The sequence below is a fragment of the Branchiostoma lanceolatum genome, chromosome 1, assembly GCF_035083965.1.
Source record: "Branchiostoma lanceolatum isolate klBraLanc5 chromosome 1, klBraLanc5.hap2, whole genome shotgun sequence".
Taxonomy (NCBI): Eukaryota; Metazoa; Chordata; class Leptocardii; order Amphioxiformes; family Branchiostomatidae; genus Branchiostoma; species Branchiostoma lanceolatum.
Window position 1 is genome coordinate 21,771,445 of NC_089722.1, and position 18,726 is coordinate 21,790,170.

Below are 18,726 nucleotides of genomic sequence, written 5' to 3' on the forward strand. Positions count from 1 at the left end.
TAACATGTATAAAAATATTTACTTTAAAGCAATCAAATTCTGTACCTGGAAAGGAATGACTGAAACACAATCTTCAACAAACGGCAAGTCTTATCTATAATAGTGTCAGCAACAGCACTAAATCCAACTTATACATAAAGATTTCTTAAAATACTGCAATACTGGATATTGAAGTACTGGATAAAAATTACTGAAATCATCACTATTATACTAAATACTTAATGTTTCAAGGTCAATAGAAATAATCACTTCACTGAAATACATGTACCTTTAGTGTCCCCATTCCCATATTCATACAACTTTCTTATCACCTCAAACTATTCATTACTCTTGCTTGCGCCACCTCCCTCTTTGACACCCACCTCTGCCATTTACAATGTCAATCCACCCCATATTGTTTTTACATTATATACAATGTACATTTATTAGGAACTCCAGATTTCTAGTATGCTTACAACTTTACAAGTACATACAACATCTGCTCAATGTGCTCCGTCCTATCCACTTACCATGCTGAATTTTGCGATATTGGTACTGGTGATATCAGTACCATATTAACCAGTCAAATCAGGCTATCAAAGGCAACTTTCATGATCCTGACAAATTGTAAAATCTCATTGAGTGCACTATAGGAATCAGACTTTAGCTAGCAATGAAATGTATCACAAAGAGTCACTACTGCAATCCAAGAGCGTCCTGCAATACTACTGTCAGTGTGTAAAGCTGTCCTGGGAAAGTGGACCCGAGGTTAATTTTCAATCACAGCGCTGACGAAACCCCCTGGTACCCCTCCATAACAAGAGCAGTGTCCTGGGCCACGCCTTCTTTACCATAGTAACCGGCTTCGTCACCGGTCACCACTGGACACAGGTCCTGCTGACACCATCTATGATAGACCAGAACAAATGAAAAAAACAACTCTTTAACGTTTGTCAGTCAAAGAACAAATACTTTTCTTTACTTGATGCTTTAGCTTAGTTTGCCTTTTCACATTTTTCTCTTCTTTATACGTATAGACCTCTGTATTTTTCATGCATGCATCTGTCACAAAATGTATCAAACTACAATATTTTGAATTCTATAGAGTTAGCCATGCTACAATAAGAAGTGTAACAGTTGTAACATCTTACCTGACTGCTGCAGTGCTGTCGGTGGGAGAGGCCTGGTCCCAGCTGGCATGTTCCAACATCAGCACACCTGTCAACAGGTAACACAGGTAAGAAATCACCTATGGGGCGTGGTCTTCTGTTAATACCCTCTTAACCAGGGAAAGATACACAGACGTTTGTACTTGTAGAACAACATGTACGGTATTCATGAATGATAAAATGGAAAACTATGTCTTCTGGGAACGCCCCTAATACACATATGGAGGTTACAGAAGGCGGGAAATCTACTAGATCAACATCTTCTCCACCTAGTTTGTTTGTAGCTGATGAAACTATAAATGTAAAATTGCAGCTTTTGTTGACAAGTGATTTACATTCGCTCAGTTTTATTCTGCATTAAGGGATTAACATCTCAGTTTTTTTCTAAAAGTTCCTTGTTAATTGGTATGTCTTTGATTGATATACATCAGGTTTTTTAAAACTTGTAGATGGGTAAGTCAGACATTGGTGAATATATTAAGGGCTAAACTTGACAAGCACAAGGTAACTGTTGAAGAATTATATAGAATTATCAAGTTGCTTGAGTAACTGTTACCTTGCATATCTTATTACCTGTATGTCTAACCTTCACCAACAAAACTACCTTGTAGTTACAACCAAGCAAAACCATATATAATGTGCTGAAGGGCTGTGTAACATGGCTGCAAATACTGACCTTCCTAAAGAGCAGAATTTGTAAAAAAATATTGGCTGTGGACAGTATTTAATGACAGTGATTCATGACTTGGTGTTAAGTCAATAATAGAGATGTCGGTAACTTCCCCAGAATACATCAATCTTACACAACACAAGGGTTCAAGAAACTGCCTTCCTACAAACATGAGGTAAAAATCAATTTCTAGGGCTAACTTGACGGGACACTTCAATTATTCAAGCAAGCAGATATGACAATGTATTCCCTAGTCTATGCAGGGTAACAGTTATTCATTCAAGTAACTGGATAGACTTTGGAAATGGTCAGACGTTTCAGATAGCATCCACTACCTTTTGTCAGTGACTGGACAAGATTTCTGGTTCAGCAGGTTTTACGCAAAAACTATGAATTGATGTACAAAAAAAAGTGAAAACAAATTTTAGATAGTTCAATAGGAAACAAGATAAGACAAAGTTGATGTTGATTAGCTCCTGTTGTTTGAGTAATTCTCTAGTTGATACAGAATTGTGTGAATGAAACCAATCTTAACAGCTACAGAGATGTGAGTGTACACATCATGGCCGTTATGTAATACATGTATGTAGCTCTCCCAACTAATGCTGGATTGTTGGTCAACGCTGCATTAGAATCATGTCCATTGCATACAATTCCTTGACAAACTGACTTAAAATGTACCAATTGACTGAAGCATGAAAGACATGACCATCGTTAACTAGTTAACACTTTTTTTGTATCCTCCTTCAATGCAAAAAATGTGCTTCCAACAAAATTTATTTAATTTAATTTTTTTATAAGATGTGTGTGCTGCAAACAATTCAATGTGACTTTTCTTTGGAAACAGGATGCCAGGAGTGTGCATGAGCAAACTAAATGCTTGAATTTTAGGGTTCTTTAACCTTAAGCACACTGAAGTAGCCATTTGGTACCCCAGTTACAGAGTTAGGCAGCAGGGAGAAGGTTAATAGCCATGACACGTACCTATGTAGATTCTGGCCAGACTGTAGGAAAAGTCCCTGGCTGCCACCTCCAGTATTCCTGGGTCCTGACTGGCAGCCTTCTGAGCAAAACCCATGGTCTTCTGGAGGGCAGATTCTACAGCCTGGCAGCTTGGTCTGTGAAGAGGGTTGGTAATCTTTAAAGAAAGTGTTGCAAATGGCACAGAAAAGTCCAACTTGTAATAAAAGGGTAAGATATTGGAGTTTTCTTTAAATTACACAACCAGTGACTTCTTACCTGCTGACGTTTCGGTGTCTGTCAGACACCTTCTTCAGAGCTTCTGACTGGAGTACTGCTTCTCGCCGCTTTAACTAATCGAAGTAGGTGGCGCTTTTGTGACGAGAACACAATCTGATTACTTATAGCGGCGAGAAGCAGTACTCCAGTCAGAAGCTCTGAAGAAGGTGGCTGATAGACACCGAAACGTCAGCAGATAAGAAGTCACTGGTTGTGTAAAAAGAAAATTCCAATATCCTATGTTCTACCAATCAATCAACCGCGAGCGAGTTCTACCAACCTGATGAAATTATTTTCGGGAATAAAAGGATTACATAATGTTCAAGTCAATATGAACATTGCTGTGATGTACAAAGGTTTCCCCAATGTCCAGTAAGAATGTTAAAGTAATGGGGTAGTGGCAAGGTAGCATAGCATCTTAATGACCACTAGTTATACTAGTAGTTGTAACCTACAGTTAGAAAGGAAACTGCTAGTTGTGTGGTAGGTAACCTTTCAATGGTGAAAAAAAAGTTTCTTGTTCTGTGAAGTGAAGATATGTTACCTCGCAGAATGGTGGTCTCATGGTTAGGGTTATCTATGTAGAATCTAAAGGTTCTGGGTTTGAATTCCAAGTAGGCCATTGGAAAAGTACTTTGCACCTATTTCCTCACTTGAATCAATGTAAATATTAGCACTTAGCTTTGTTTAGGGATGTTCTCTCAAATGGGACATAAAGCCCTGTGTTTGATGAGATCCACACCTTGAACATGTTAAATGACCCTGCACACTTATCAAAAAGAGAAGGGGTCCTTCCTGGTGTGAGTGGATCAAACCTTACACTACGACTTACGCAGCTTGTACATTGTGCTAGTACACACACAAAAACTGGTGCGTTATGCCTAAAGGCAGTTTGCCGGTTGTGCGAAACAAACAAATACCTGAGATTGTCTTTCACAGCGGCCTGCTTGAGACGTGTAGTTGTGTCGGAGTAAAATGCCTGTAGTACGGCACCCTTCGTCTTTACCAGGCTACGCAGCACGTCATGCGACAGAACGTTGGTTGTTCCCTCCCAGATACTCAGAACCTGAGAAGGTACATCCAGTAGTAGAATTAGGAGGTACACAGTCCATGGGATCCCTTAAAGCCAAGGACAGGGCAGTCACATTTGGAACCACATTCTTCACGTTGCAGCAGCGACACCTAGCTGCAGTGTGAAGTAGAACCAGTTAATATTGTCCTGAGGAAGGTGACAGATATGTTGGCTAGGTATCAACTCTTTGGTTCTGTACAAAGAAATTTGTTAACTAGGACAGAAAGAGTTTGTATCACACAGACTAGGGGTGTGAAAGGGGATTACAACTACATGTACCTGTGCATCTCTGAGGAAAGTGGGCAGTCCTGTGTCCTCTATGTAACCTTGTCCTCCAAATGACTCCAGACCCTCTGAGCACACAGCTATAGCCTGGAAGGGAGTTGACAACCTTTTAAGTAGAATATTTACAACATAATAATCTCCACATGTAAAAAGATTCTATTTGGTTTTATCCACGTAAAATGATAAACATGTAGAACAGTCATGTGTTTGAAGCTGGTGTGTTACGGTGTATGCCAATGGGCGGTTATGACAGCTATACAGAATCTGATACAGATACAGAACAGGTAGAAATAGATTCAGGTATGCATTAAAGTGCTGTGAAGGAAGGACTTACCTGTTTGGCTGTGTACAGTTTAGTGATGGGTGTGATGAGTCTCAGCATCAGCTCATCCTGTTCTGATGCCATCTTACAGTCCTGCAGACCCAGAAGTCTTCCCACCTCCAGAACCAGCAACGTGGCCCCCCTGGTCTCTGTCTGGGTAGAAAATATCAACAAACACCAGACATTTTCACTCTGGAGACATTGGAAAATATGAAAACCCAATTAACCAACTGCCGATTAGTTGTGAAACCACCAAGCAACTGATGGGACACGTCTCCAGAGCGGTCCCTACTCAGGACGTCTTCAAACTGATGAAATCGGATCCAAACAAGAGGGTGCCCAAGAAAAAGATGGGCACGTGGGTAGATGTGAGAATGGTGAGACATTTCAGACAGTATCGACTGTCTTTCATCAGTGACTGGACTACAATGATGAAAACCAAAAGTCAGAAAACTTTTAAACCAAACATGTCTTGACGTATGGAAGTTATGATAGTAATGGAAAAGGTATCATACAGTAAGGGGAACTTCAGGGTGAAACTTGACTGTACATTGTGCATACTCTAACATGTATGTTAGTTAACATGGCGTCTTTGAAATTTACCAGTTATACTCAATACATAGATAACAAACCACACACAAATTGATGCATCTTAACTACTCAGCAGCTTTTCTTTTTTTATACACAATTTTTCTGGCAAACATGAAGTCAAAAGTTGAGTGCAGACCAGGGCTGTCTCCAGCTTTGATAGTGTTTTCCACCCCACTCATTGTTTAGGAGCCCATGTTGTTATTTTTGTTGTGTCAAGCTTACGAAAAAAACATTTCATCAAGTTCATGTCATAAAGTTCTGATTTTTTTGACTGAAGGGATGACATTTTTGTCTGTTCCAACAAGCAACCTTCCAAACTGAGATGGAGGAACAGGTCATGCAGACAGCCCTGGTATACATGAACAAAATGTACTTCATTCTCTCAACACTACCTCCAGCCTAGCCAGTGTCTGCATGTGGAGGGGATGTTCACAGATCAGTTTTCCGAACACCCTTCTCCTGGTGCTGTAGTCGCGTGCCAGGTTTAACAGTCTCCTCGCACAGCCAGACGCCATCAAGGAGTTGTGTATACGTGAGATGGTGAGCATGTTGGCTATAGCTGCCACTCCACGGCCCTCGTCTGATATCTGTATAGAACAAAAAGGCAAGGGTAGTCCCATAGTGGCATCGTGTGGTTCAATCTGCTGGCACGTATTGAGGTCACCTGCTGGCGCCGAATGGCAGCCGCTCAGACCCTTGCGACAGTTCCACAAAGTGCAAGTGTGGAGCAAATATGTATCTTGTGTATTATTGTGTATTATGTGATTGTAAACCCTGCAGCAATTCAACACTGGCTGCCATTGCACGGGTGATTTCGGACCAATAAACCATGATAAATCAATAAACCATGGCCTTTTTGAAGCCGTAGGGGCAGTGGGTTTTTATCAACTGTGTCTAGGGCATGGTGTTTAGTTATAAGGCTTAGCTTGACACACCTTGTGTGCAACAGCGCCATCTAGCAGGAGCTCCCCAGTTGGCAGCTGCTTGGTTCCCAGCTTGTTCTTGAGCCGTTGCACCTGTATGTTGTTCAGCTGGCCGTTGCTGTCCCTTGTCTCCAGGTAGAACAAGGATAGGCCTCGTGTGCCCTATAAATAAGAAATGATACGTTACATAACTTGTTACACTGGGCACTTAATTCTGGACAAACTGAGCAACACACAATGTGGTGGATGGCATGAAAATTTGTGAAATAGAAAAGTGCAGGGGTCCTTCCTGTTATGAGTGGATCAAATAAATCTGTCCCGATAAGCAGCTTGTGCTGTTTAGTACAAAGCTGTTGTATTTCACCATGAGGCAATTTACCAGGTATGCAATATGTGTACAAACAAATAAACAGACAGACTTAGTAACTGAAAGGTTTTTGGCCTTCATAGTACCAGATAGCAGGTCCCACTCTTTTTCAAAAGTGTGGCAGGTTCTTTAACCTAAGGTGTGGCGGTCTTTTAACACTGGACATTCAACTTTCAGACTGTTGTAACGCTGAACCTTAATGCTACACGGCCCTGTGGCAAAAGGCTTGTCTGGTTGTATAACAAAGCAAATCTTGAAACTCTTTGTGAAAACCTCAATAATGCCCCTTGGAATGCAAATTTTGTTTATGACTCAATGGATGATGTCTGGGACTCTTGGTATGCTATGTTTCTCACAATATGCAAGCAGCATATCCCACACAAATTTGTCTCAACGCAAAGAACTGCAAAACCTTGGATCTACGGCAACAAGGAGATCAAAAGTGCGATTCGCAGGAAACATTGTCTCCACTCCAAGGCAAAGCAGAAGGACACACCTGAGGCATGGTCACTCTACAGAAGCCAGAGAAACTTGGTCACTGCCCTAACAAGAAGAGCTGAAGCTACTTACATTAGGGAAGTCCTGGAGGATGTCGAAGGTGGAAACACGAGACGTCTGTTCAAGTACACCAAGACAGTACTGGGGCAAGCTTTGACGGGTGTGCCAGCGCTTAAACTGGGGACTGACGCTCTTGACACTCCCAGAGAAAAAGCCACAGCATTGAACGACTACTTCGTACAGCAGACCGACCTACCCGGTAAGGATGACACTACACCCACCTTTGCTCCACCTGTCTCTCCTGAGTCATCCCTGGAAACGATACAAGTAACAGTAGATGAAGTTCGCCAGCAACTCTGTAACCTTAAGGTGGGAAAGTCGTGTGGCCCAGATGATATTACACCAAACCTTTTACGGCGAGTTGCAGATCACATCTCAACACCCTTAACCAAACTCTTCAACTTGTCGCTGTCCCTTGGCCAAATTCCGTCCAGGTGGAAGGAAGCAAATGTGACTCCGATCCACAAAGGAGGCAGCCGCCATGTCCCCAACAACTACAGGCCCATCTTCCTGCTGGACATTATCCCAAAAGTGTTAGAAAACCTAGTAAACAAAAGACTGACAGAGCACATCTCCCCGCTTCTGACACACCATCAGAGTGGCTTCCGCTCGCACGACAACAGCTGATGAATGGACCAAAGCCATGGACAAGGGAGAGGTGGTTGGCTGTGCTTTCCTGGACCTGCGTAAGGCCTTTGATTAAGTTTGGCACAAGGGTCTTCTAGCCAAACTCGAAGGGTATGGGATTTGTGGGCCACTGCTCGAGTGGTTTGCCAACTACCTTGCAGACAGGCGCCAGCGAGTGGTTGTCAACGGGGCAACATCTGACTGGAGAACTCCCCTCGCTGGCGTCCCCCAGGGCTCCGTCCTAGGACCTACTTTATTCATCTTGTACATAAACAATCTTGCCTCCAGTTGCACAGCATGCGACGCGAACATGTTTGCAGACGACACCTCACTCTCAACAGCTCACCGTTCCGTCCAAACTGTAGTAGACTCTCTAAACAGAGATCTGGCGACTGTATCCGACTGGCTACTACTATGGAAACTCGAGGCCAACGGGGACAAATGTAAAGTCATGTACCTTACTACCCGCTCCCTCCCACAAACGATCCTCCCAGTCGTCCTGGCCGGTAATACGCTACAGATCGTCTATAGTCACAAGCACCTCGGAGTGACTATTACCAACAAACTCACATGGACCCTGCACGTCGAAGCTACGACCAACAAGGCAAGACGGACTGCTGGCATGCTCTGCACCCTTCGAAAAAAGGTGCCTAAGGACACACTGCTCAGGCTGTACAAGATCATGACTAGACCGGTCTTAGAATACGCTGACATTGTATGGTCAGGCCTCACAAAGCGGGACGAAAAACTGGTGGAATCTGTTCAGTATCGCACGGTCAGATTCATAAATTCATAAATGGAATTCCGTACCCCTCTTACCGCACCGTCTACTCGCAGCTTTCTCTTCCGTCGCTCGTCTTTCGCCGCAAGCTTCACACAGTGACTACTCTCTACAAACTGTTCAACGGACGTTGTCCACCTCACTTACAAGGTCTTCTGCCATCTACCAGGTCATCATCCATTGATTCTAGATACTCCCTAAGAAATGGTAACAATCTCTCTTTACAAATACCAAAAAGTGTGAGAACCCAGAGGGCCTTTTTCAACAGAGCCACCCAACTGTGGAACTCCCTTCCATCCGACACACGGCCTGCCCCCTCACTCTGCTTTCAAAACTATGGCATGGAAGTCACTGGGGGACCCCTTCTCCGTTTAAATCTCCCCGGTCTAGTATGAAGTAGCTATTACTCCAATGTGCAATCCGTATCTGTATTTTCTCCCTTTTAGATTTTATAGTGGTATAGAATGTTAATGTATATTGATTCACGGTAAGAGTTGTAGGATTGTATATGTGTATGTTTTATTTATTTATTTGTTCGGCTGCATACAATGTACAGCAGCCAAGGCTGCCTGACTAGCTATTGCTATTACAAGGGGCCAGCCTTGCTGCGAAAGTACATGATAAAATACAGTTACTGTATTTTATCATGTACTTTCGCAGCAAGGCTGGCCCCTTGTAATAGCAATAGCTAGTCAGGCAGCCTTGGCTGCTGTAAATTGTACGCAGCCGAACAAATAAGGAAGGGAAAACTCGCTAGGTGGCGCGTCCCCCAACACGGCTATTTTTTCTCTCCGCACTTGGATCCTAAAAAGCAACGATTCCTGGCTTAAAACACTGCATCCGTCTCCAATCGTCATCGATATGTGTCGCTAACATTACCAAGAACACTGCTGATTAGCGAAAGGTACTTTTTACTGGTTTATTCGACGAAATTCGTTGGACTTGTATACCAGAGCTGTCGGAGTGGGAGGGCTTTGCTGTTTTCCAGCCTGGTGAAGCCGGTACGCGACAAGATGTCCAGTTCTACACCCGTATCACAGGACATGAAGACTAGGATCCTGGACAGACTATCCCTTTTTGAACAACACCAAACTAATCCAGCATGGCAGGCGGATAGGATTGCGGAAATAGCTACGAACAACAGCCCAGCAATTCTGGAAGCTTTAAAAGATGTCCGCCATGATTTGTTTGCGCAGTTTGACAGCCTACCCAACAAGCCTGAAACTCTTGCGGACGGAAGGTTAGTCAGACGAAATAAGAACACATCACAGCGGTTTACCCTGATCAAGGATATAATAGCTCTGTTTAATTTTATCAAACATGGGGACTTGAGTAAAGATCTGCGAGATTGCGTACGACTAAATCCCGAACCAGGAGTGCTCAGCCAAGTATGTGAAAACAGCGACCTAGGAATGTACAGTGCTACAGCTGGACACGTACCTGAGGACGAGAATGAAACGCAGCCACCAAAACAAACAACAAGTAAACAATTCCCATTAACGAACTCAGACTCTTGTATTTTATGCGACACGGTGTCTTTCCCTGAAGAATCCACCCATAGAGTATGTGCAGCGTGCAAAGTACTCCCCAAATCTGTACGGAGCCTAACACAAACGATGCAGCAAATTCAGGCAGAGATAAAGACACTGAAGGATGACAAAAACTGCACCCTTAATGTGCTTAACCAGAGAGATGATCTCGCCACCGAAGTACAGCGGCTTCGTGACGAAAATGCCTCGCTGTTGAGAATCATCGAGGAGTTAACACAACAACAACAACAACAACAACAACAACAGCAGAAGTCTGATGACTGGAAAACGCCTGGGAAAGGACGCACACGAAGCGACGTGGAAGTCAACATACCTTCACGAGAGGCGATCAGAACCTCAAATAGGTTCTCTCCACTGTCCACCCCAGGCAATGTTGATGTTGACTCCATTAACGAGAGCGATACGTCCCAACGAGAAACCCAACAGACTCCGATCGTCCAACAAATCGGAATGTACAGAAAACACCAGCGAGACAAGTTCTACAACACCACAGCACCTGAGAAAGCAGCCATCATCGGGGATTCCATGATCAAGCATCTCAAAAGCAGGAAGATGCCAAGAAGAAACAACGTTAAGTGCTATACCCACCGCGGAGCACGCCTAGAACAGCTGACTCCACCTGCACAAAGAATTGTCCGGAATGAAAACCCCAGCACAGTCATTATCCATGCAGGAACAAACAACAACAATGAGCCAGCTCACCTGGTAACACAAAAGGCCTTCCACCTGGCTTCGACACTCCATCATTCTGGCGCGAAGAACATCGCCGTGTCAGGTGTAATCATGCGGGCCAATGGTAACATAGAATGGACCCGCCAGGTCAACATGGGCAAGCAGCAGATGTGCGACAGGAACGGCTGGCATTTTATCGACAATAGCAACATCAGACTGCATCACATCAGCCACGACGGAGTTCACCTGAATAGACATGGAACTATCCAGCTTGCAAAGAACTTCATAAGCTTCCTGAACGGTGATCGCCAGGCCAGAGTCCGCACCGGAGTATCATTCGCAGATGCCCTGAGAGTCCCACCACTAATGCCGCGGGGTTTTCTAGGAAGAAGCCCCCCCTGGAGACTGCCATAGCGAAACAGGTCAAATCCTTACCATCGTTTTTACTCTGTAATGCACGTTCCCTTGTAAATAAGCTCGATGATTTGTCCGACTGTATGACCGGCCATAATATTGATATAGGAGTTGTAACAGAAACATGGTTTACGCCTAGCCATCCCGTAGAATGTACGAATATAGAAGGTTACACACTCTTTTCCCGCTGCCGCTTAGGCAGCCGCGGCGGAGGTATCGCTATTTATGTACGTGAGAATATACCCGCCGAAATTATTGATTTTATAGTAACTCCTACTGAGCTTGAGTGCCTCTGGATTCTACTTAAACCACACTGGACACCAAGGCACATTACAAACCTAGCTATCTGTGTTGTTTATAACCCCCCAAATAATCAGTACCAGGATATGTTAGGTGATCATCTTCTCAATAGTATTGACAAGATTAACACCAAACATCCGCACGGGGGAATATGCATCATGGGAGATTTTAACAGGTTCGAAATCTCACCCATTCTTCATGGAAGCAAGCTAAACCAAGTCGTCAAACACCCCACCAGAGGAGAAGCAGTACTCGACCTAATAATTACTAATTTAAAGTCATCCTACCAAAACCCACATATTGAAGAGCCCCTAGGTCAGAGCGATCATAACACTGTGTTATGGTATCCCGTAGATCACAGACCCATCAACATCACATCTAAAGTGACTTTTCGGCAGATGAGAGATTCTAATATACGCTCTTTTGGACAATGGATTTCAGGCCACCTATGGACTGAAGTCCTGGACGCCCCAGATACTCAAACTAAAGTTGACAACTTATACGATATTCTACAAACAAAAATTGACCATCACTTCCCTTACAAAACGTTTACCAAACATAACAGTGACAAAGCATGGATGACCCCGCAGATCAAGTCTGCAATTAGACTACGACAAAAAGCCTTTCAGTCAGGAAACATGGTCTTGTACAAAAATATCAGAAATCGGGTAATTCATCTATGTTCAAAGGCTAAAAAACGCCATTATGTCTCCAGAGTTAAATCGCTAAAGAAAGAAAACCCAGCTAAATGGCACCATAGTTTGCGTAAGATCCTAAATTCAGGTAGATCATCTGTTTCCATTCGTCTCCCAGACAACGCCCACTTACATGACGAAGACATTGCTGAGCTAGTCAATAGTCACTTCTCATCAATAGTGAACGAATTGCCCCGTTTAGATCTTGCCTCCTTACCCTCATACCTACCATCTCCTTCTAGGCCACCACGTATATTTCCATGGGAGGTCTATGAAACGTTAAGACGCCTCAACCCTAATAAAAGCAACGGTCCAGACAACTTGCCCCCTAGAATTGTCAAACAGTACGCGGCCGAATTTAGCGATGTCCTCACTCATATTTTCAACTCCTCTTTAGAGGAAGGCTACATTCCAAAACAATGGAAACAGGCAGTCATCACTCCGATTCCTAAAAAGTCGCCAGCCTCACTTGATAATCTACGGCCCATCTCTCTAACCTCAGTTCTCATCAAAGCATTTGAATCGTTTGTCACGAAATGGGTTCTCCAGGACGTGGCCAATGTACTGGATCCCAACCAGTTTGGTTGTAGGAAAAGAATTTCCACCGTCCACTACTTAACTGCTATGGTGAATTCGATCCTCCTCGGTGCCGAAACCCCTAAAAGTATCCAAACAATCCTCTTGACAGATTTTAGTAAAGCCTTCGACAGAATCAACCATACCACTCTAATAAATAAAATGCTACAATACGGCGTGCGCACTTCAATTTTGCCATGGCTCTGCAATTTTCTCAGCAACCGTTTACAGTGCGTCCGCTACAATGGCATGACCTCAAGTTGGAAAGATATTTCGTGCGGCGTCCCCCAGGGGACAAAATTAGGCCCTATCCTTTTTTTGATTTATATAAATGATGCCCTCAGCGAAGACGTTTTAGACCGTTATAAATTTGTCGACGATTTATCAGTTTGTGAAAGTAGAATGTTCTATCAACCCAGTCTTATACAAACATCCCTCGATAAATTGAATAGCTGGGCCTCAAAAAATGACATGATACTTCACGGTGAAAAATGCAAGTTATTGATGATTTCGTTTATGAGAGACTGCCCCCTACCCCCCGAAATTTCACTTAATAATACGTCCCTGGAATACACTGAAACAGCACGCATACTTGGCCTATGGTTCTCTCATGACCTAAGTTGGGGAAAACATGTTGACATCATTACACAAAAGGCAAGCTCACGACTTTTTTGGCTAAAGAAATTAAAACGTTTTGGACTACCCATACAAGATCTTCTCGAATTTTACCAAGGGTACATTCGGCCCACTTTAGAATACGCCGCACCAGTCTGGAGCCCTAGTATCACTGCACAACAATCCATGAAGGTCGAGAGAATACAAAAACGAGCCCTGAGAATTATCCTCGGCCCCCAATATATATCTTATAACGAAGCCCTAACACTTTTATGTCTCCCCTCCTTGGAAAACAGGAGGAAAAACCTTAGCCTTCGGTTTGCCAAATCCTTACTTCGAAATCCTACCTTCAGGAGTTGGTTACCCCCAACCCGATCGGACATCCACGCTAGAAATCTAAAAGGCGCCCACCAACTTTGTATCCCTTTGGCAAAAACAAATCGCTATAAAAACAGTCCCATTCCATACTTTACACATCTATTGAATACACACACCTGATAAAATCTCCCGACGTTTATTCATTTAGTTTACAGTTTGATGTTAGACATTGTTTCATCTTTTATCATTTGTTGTCAAGAATTTCTGTATTTGTTTTCTTATTCCTCGTACAATACGTTATCCTTTTCTTGTTTCTAGATTTTGAATAGCTCTAGTTGTTTGAATTTAAGTTAGATTTGTTAAATGTAATACGCCTAATGTACGCAATTCAGCATCCTTTTCTGAGGACGCTGCCATGTACTTCAGCGATGTATGAATGATCGAATCAATAAACTTACTAATAATAAAAAAAAATAAATAAATAAATAAAATAACTTACAGACTACATCCCTAGAAGCATACAATATGAATTTCAAAACATTGACAGGTTGATCTGGCTTTGACCTATGGTCAAGACCTGAAATAACTAGTCACTAGACTAGCATATTTCACCAGACAAAAGGAACAAATGAAAGATTTTTATGAATAATGGTACATCTGGCCCCACCTGTACCACTTCTCCAGTGTGGTCCATCACCCTGGCCAGTGTCAGGGTCATGTCAGCATCAGTAGCGGAGGAGAACCACTTGTACCCGTACAGTCTGTGGGTGCCGTCATCCTGTGGGACTGCAAGTGTCTCCGTACCATTGGCTAAGAAAAAGAGAATAAGACTGTCAAAAACTGCCACCTAACATGTCTTCGGGGGCAAGAAATACTCAGTGCCCAATAAATTTACATGTGCAAGAAGTAGTCTTTTGAATATCATTCACGAATTCAACTCTCCTTTCACACATTCAAGATGTGTGCATCAGGATACAATTGTGATAAGAGACTTCTACTAGTACTGGTTTGTTACTTTTCAATCCATGATTCAGTTCATGCCAACCTACCGACATCTGAGCCCCCTCTCCTCTCTGTCATCCACTGTCCCGATGTCCAGAACTCTGCAGGGTTCCGGGACACCAGGTGAGGGTAGGCTCTCTCCAGCAGGACACTGTCTCCTACAGACTGTGGCAGCAATGACAGAGTACAGGAAACCATTTAAAACACTCTCATTTTTAACATTTGGGGAGGAAATTTCACCATCCTTTAGCTATAAAAATGATAGCATTTGTCAATTACTTTGTATGCAACATGCACATTTTTAAAAGTATCAAATAAATCATTGTCTTTTGTCTTAGCCAAAAAATTTAGGGCACATATTTTTTCTATGTTAACAAGTGGCATCAAAACTTTCAACTTTAGGGACCCTTCATAAATATCAAGGAAGTATGATTTTTACCTCAGCAACCTTTGTAGCTCCGTCAGTCATTGCAAGGGGGCATGAGTAAAGCCCTGAAGCCGGGTTGAACATGTGGAGCTTAGCCACTTGGTACAGGCGGCTGTGAAGAACACACGAGACTGATTAACACTTATAAACATACAACATCACGGAATATCAACTTCAGGTAACTACCAAAAACAACATCAATACCATCAGTTTCACCCTTGCTCTTTTCAAGAAGTTCATTTTCTTTGAAATGCAAAATGATTGACAGCTAACTACATGTACACATTGTATGTCCTATCTGAGTGCAGCAGCTATATCATTCAGTGGCATGCAAATCTGCATTCAAAAAACAGACAGGTGGGCTTCCTCAGACTGCTAATTGCTACACTAACACATGTTAGATTGTTATTCTATTTATTTGTAATAACAACTTTGATAATAATAATAGCTTTAATGCAAATCCAACAATGATTATTATTTATGAACTTTATTGCAAATCCAACAAGCTGCTAGGGGGCCCAAACCGACACCACTTCTTTATTACATCACAAGCTATATATCTGCCACCCAAACATCAAGACCATAGCACGTCCAGGTCAAAAGATACAAAAATTGAAGTTCTGCTGCATTACGAAGGTCAAATACCAGGGGGCCCAAAATCGATCTTGAACTTCGGCTTCACAACACCTGCTCACATACCAAATGTCATCGTAATCCATCAAGAGGTTCCTGAGTTATGCTGACTGTAGTAGTGTGGAAACACACACAGACACACCCCAAACAATATCTCCATTTTTTATGGAGATAACAAAAACAAAACAATGGTATACAACGTGGATATACTTAAATAATAGAGAAGAAAAATGTAAGCACCTCCACTGGCCAAACTCCCTCTCATACGGTATGGCTATGATGCCCTCCTCAGCTGAGATGTCGTGTAACGTCCTCCATGCCTGACAGGTCACGACCTCGTCCGTCCTCCGTCCCCACGCGTCGTACTGGTTCAGGTATGGGGGGTTCAGCTCACATTCGCGACCCAGGTCTCCGATATCGGTGGCAACACGGTGGCCAAACCGCTCCAGGTCTGGGGTGATGGCTTGTAGTACCTTTCATGGTTTATTGGATACATTATAATGTATGAATCCTCAAAGAAAAATAAATGTTTCCTTATACATGCTGAGATACTCAATTTGTCATTTCACTTGTCTTGTCTTGTCTTGTCGTGATACTAGACAAAACCCCGCGTGGGGCATAGTGTCTAGGACTTATGGTCAGAGGCCTTACCCAAGTGTGGCCGGTGGTGGTGGTGCACGCCGTCAACAAGAATAAAAAAAGTGGTGCAAAAATAAACGAACAAAGTAGTGCTGTACATTGCCACACTAGGTATAGGCTCCTCCCCTTACAGCTGGGTGAAGCCGGGGTAACCATAATACTTGGCCACCCCAGCTTTAAAGCTATCTGTAGTCTTGGTTTCGATAAGATGTTGCGGAAGTGCATTCCATTCTATGACTGTTTTTGGGAAAAAGCTGCCTCGGTATGTTTCTGTCTTACAGGCGACTGTGGTAAAACGTTGCTGGTGTCCTCTGGTTATGTTAGTATTTCTTGTGAGGATATTGTGGATGGGGATAGCAATAAGGTTATTGACAGCTTTGTACATAAGTGAAAGGCGGGCAACTTGTCTGCGCTGTTGAAGGGTGGGCCAACCGAGGGTTTGCATCTAGTGTGTGTAATACTGGTAGTCAAACGGTAGTCGCCAGTGGCGAACCTGGCGGCACGCCTCTGTACTGCTTCTAACTTGTCCTCAAGTTTGTTTGTTTGTGAATGTATGCGTTTGTGGGGGTCCCACACAGAGGACGCATATTCAAGTTTGGGACTTTGGGACAGTTTGGGACACTTCAGAAGGAGTTCTGGTATCATGAACTGTAAATTTTGAAATGTTCACATCTGTGTTCTTGTGACCTCTCCACCATAAATTTATGACACTGTGAACACGCATTCCCAATGTAACATGTATTACTACGCGCTACAGAATTGCTTCAACTGCGAACTTAAAACACTGCGAAAACCTCCTTTCCCCCTCTATGCGAAATTAAGTCCCCCAACTAAACAAATTTAAAGTATCAGGCTCTATACAGATGCATGGTCTTGCTTGTATAATTTTTATATACATTTTCCCTGCAATATAAGACTCCTTAAAAAAGTTTTCACTGTCAAGAAGATTAGTTCTGGGAAGTGTGAGCAAAGATCTGTGAGTCCATCATGTTAACGTTACAAACAAACAAAAACACGTATACAAAAAAAAAAACAGCATAATATTTTCATATCTGTGTAATAATTAATCATCATTGGTCTCTACGTAGCGTGCGTAGTCCAGTGGTTAGCGATCTTGCCTCTGGAACTAGAAGCCCCGGGTTCGATCCCGGCTGTGTCGCTCACCCGACATGCACGCTACCGTTAAAGATCGCAGTCCTTAGGACGGGACGTTAAGCCGTGGTCCACTGTTCATTGTGCTTGTCGAAAAGAGCTAGGGGAATTTCCCCGGTACAATGAACCTGTAAATACTGTACATAGCGTCTGTCTTCTCTGTCACGACCAGTGGAAGAGTAGCTCATCTGTTCCTTGAGTTCATTTGAGCTAAACTGGTTCGAGATCCCTTTCCTTTCCTCTACATTCCTAAGGAATAGATCTAACAACCATATCATTATGTTGTAATCAAATTGTCCAGTAGAAAATGTTTGTTCAAGGAGGTTAAAATGGGATTTTAACCTCCTTGGTTTGTTGAGGTCAAGGCCACTAAAAGCCTTCTCGCCCCTTTGGGTTTTTACAGTTGCAACGTGGTCTAGCCTAGTAGGTTGAGCTTACCTCTTTCGGCATGACTCTTTTCAGGTACGATCTCAGGGTCACATCCTCCAAGTACATGTTGGTTAGTCGCGGCCTGTCCTGGAAGAACGGCCCGACTTTGGCTCTGGCAAAAGGGATCTTGGACTGCAGGTCGACATTATTTCTCTCGCGGTGGTGCCCCGCCTCTTCTGCCCAAACGCTCTTGTCCCGTGCAGAAAGGACAGCTGTTGTTGTCTTGGGTTGACAACATCGCAGCAGAAAGCCTCTCTGCTGTAACCGCAGCATTTCTAGGCTTGGACGATACCTAGAAAGTCGTCATTAACGCCACCAATTCACTGTAAACTTTCTGTGTGTTGCCCCAGCTGCACTGTACTTCGTCACAACTTTCCTTTCCCGGCAGCGTCAATAACTAGCTTTAGACAGAAACAAGCTCAACATTTGTTTAAACTATTCAAACTTGTGATAGATGCACTCTGTATTCGTTTGTCCGTATAAATTGAACAATTTTATCAAGCAAACATGTTACTATTTAACTTTTAAGACTTTTCTTTTATTGTAGTACGGAAATCATCAGGAAAAGTGAGACATTTGAACTAGCATCACATAATTTCGAATTAAAGGCTATGTATCCATTTAGCTAGTTAGGACATTCCATTTTACAATGCCGGGGGAGATTGACAACTTCCTTTTCCCCTACTATTGCAAATAATTAGGTTCTAGTATTATTGATAAA

General features: G+C 43.0%; 1 protein-coding gene across 1 annotated transcript; it reads right to left on the bottom strand.

Annotated features, from left to right (window-relative positions):
- LOC136441430 (acyl-CoA dehydrogenase family member 11-like) lies at window positions 1–18,401 on the bottom strand. Its single transcript, XM_066437711.1, has 13 exons — window positions 18,015–18,401; window positions 16,026–16,258; window positions 15,165–15,264; window positions 14,773–14,890; window positions 14,391–14,533; window positions 6,263–6,412; window positions 5,720–5,914; window positions 4,749–4,889; window positions 4,409–4,501; window positions 3,978–4,123; window positions 2,803–2,936; window positions 1,131–1,197; window positions 1–886 (listed from the first exon to the last, which is right to left on the bottom strand). Exons 1-13 carry the CDS (start codon window positions 18,276–18,278, stop codon window positions 760–762), a joined length of 1,911 nt encoding a protein of 636 aa, XP_066293808.1. The 5' UTR covers window positions 18,279–18,401; the 3' UTR covers window positions 1–759.
- Window positions 18,402–18,726: the final 325 nt, after the last annotated feature.

What these genes read in the sequence shown, in the direction of transcription:
- LOC136441430 (XM_066437711.1), bottom strand. Translation starts at nt 18,278, where the DNA reads ATGCTGCGGTTACAGCAGAGAGGCTTTCTGCTGCGATGTTGTCAACCC. An exon ending in CTTTCCTCAGAGATGCACAG is followed by an intron (nt 4,124 to 4,408) that starts GTACATGTAGTT and finishes GTACCTTCTCAG; the next exon opens with GTTCTGAGTATCTGGGAGGG. An exon ending in TCTGGCCAGAATCTACATAG is followed by an intron (nt 1,198 to 2,802) that starts GTACGTGTCATG and finishes ACCTGTTGACAG; the next exon opens with GTGTGCTGATGTTGGAACAT.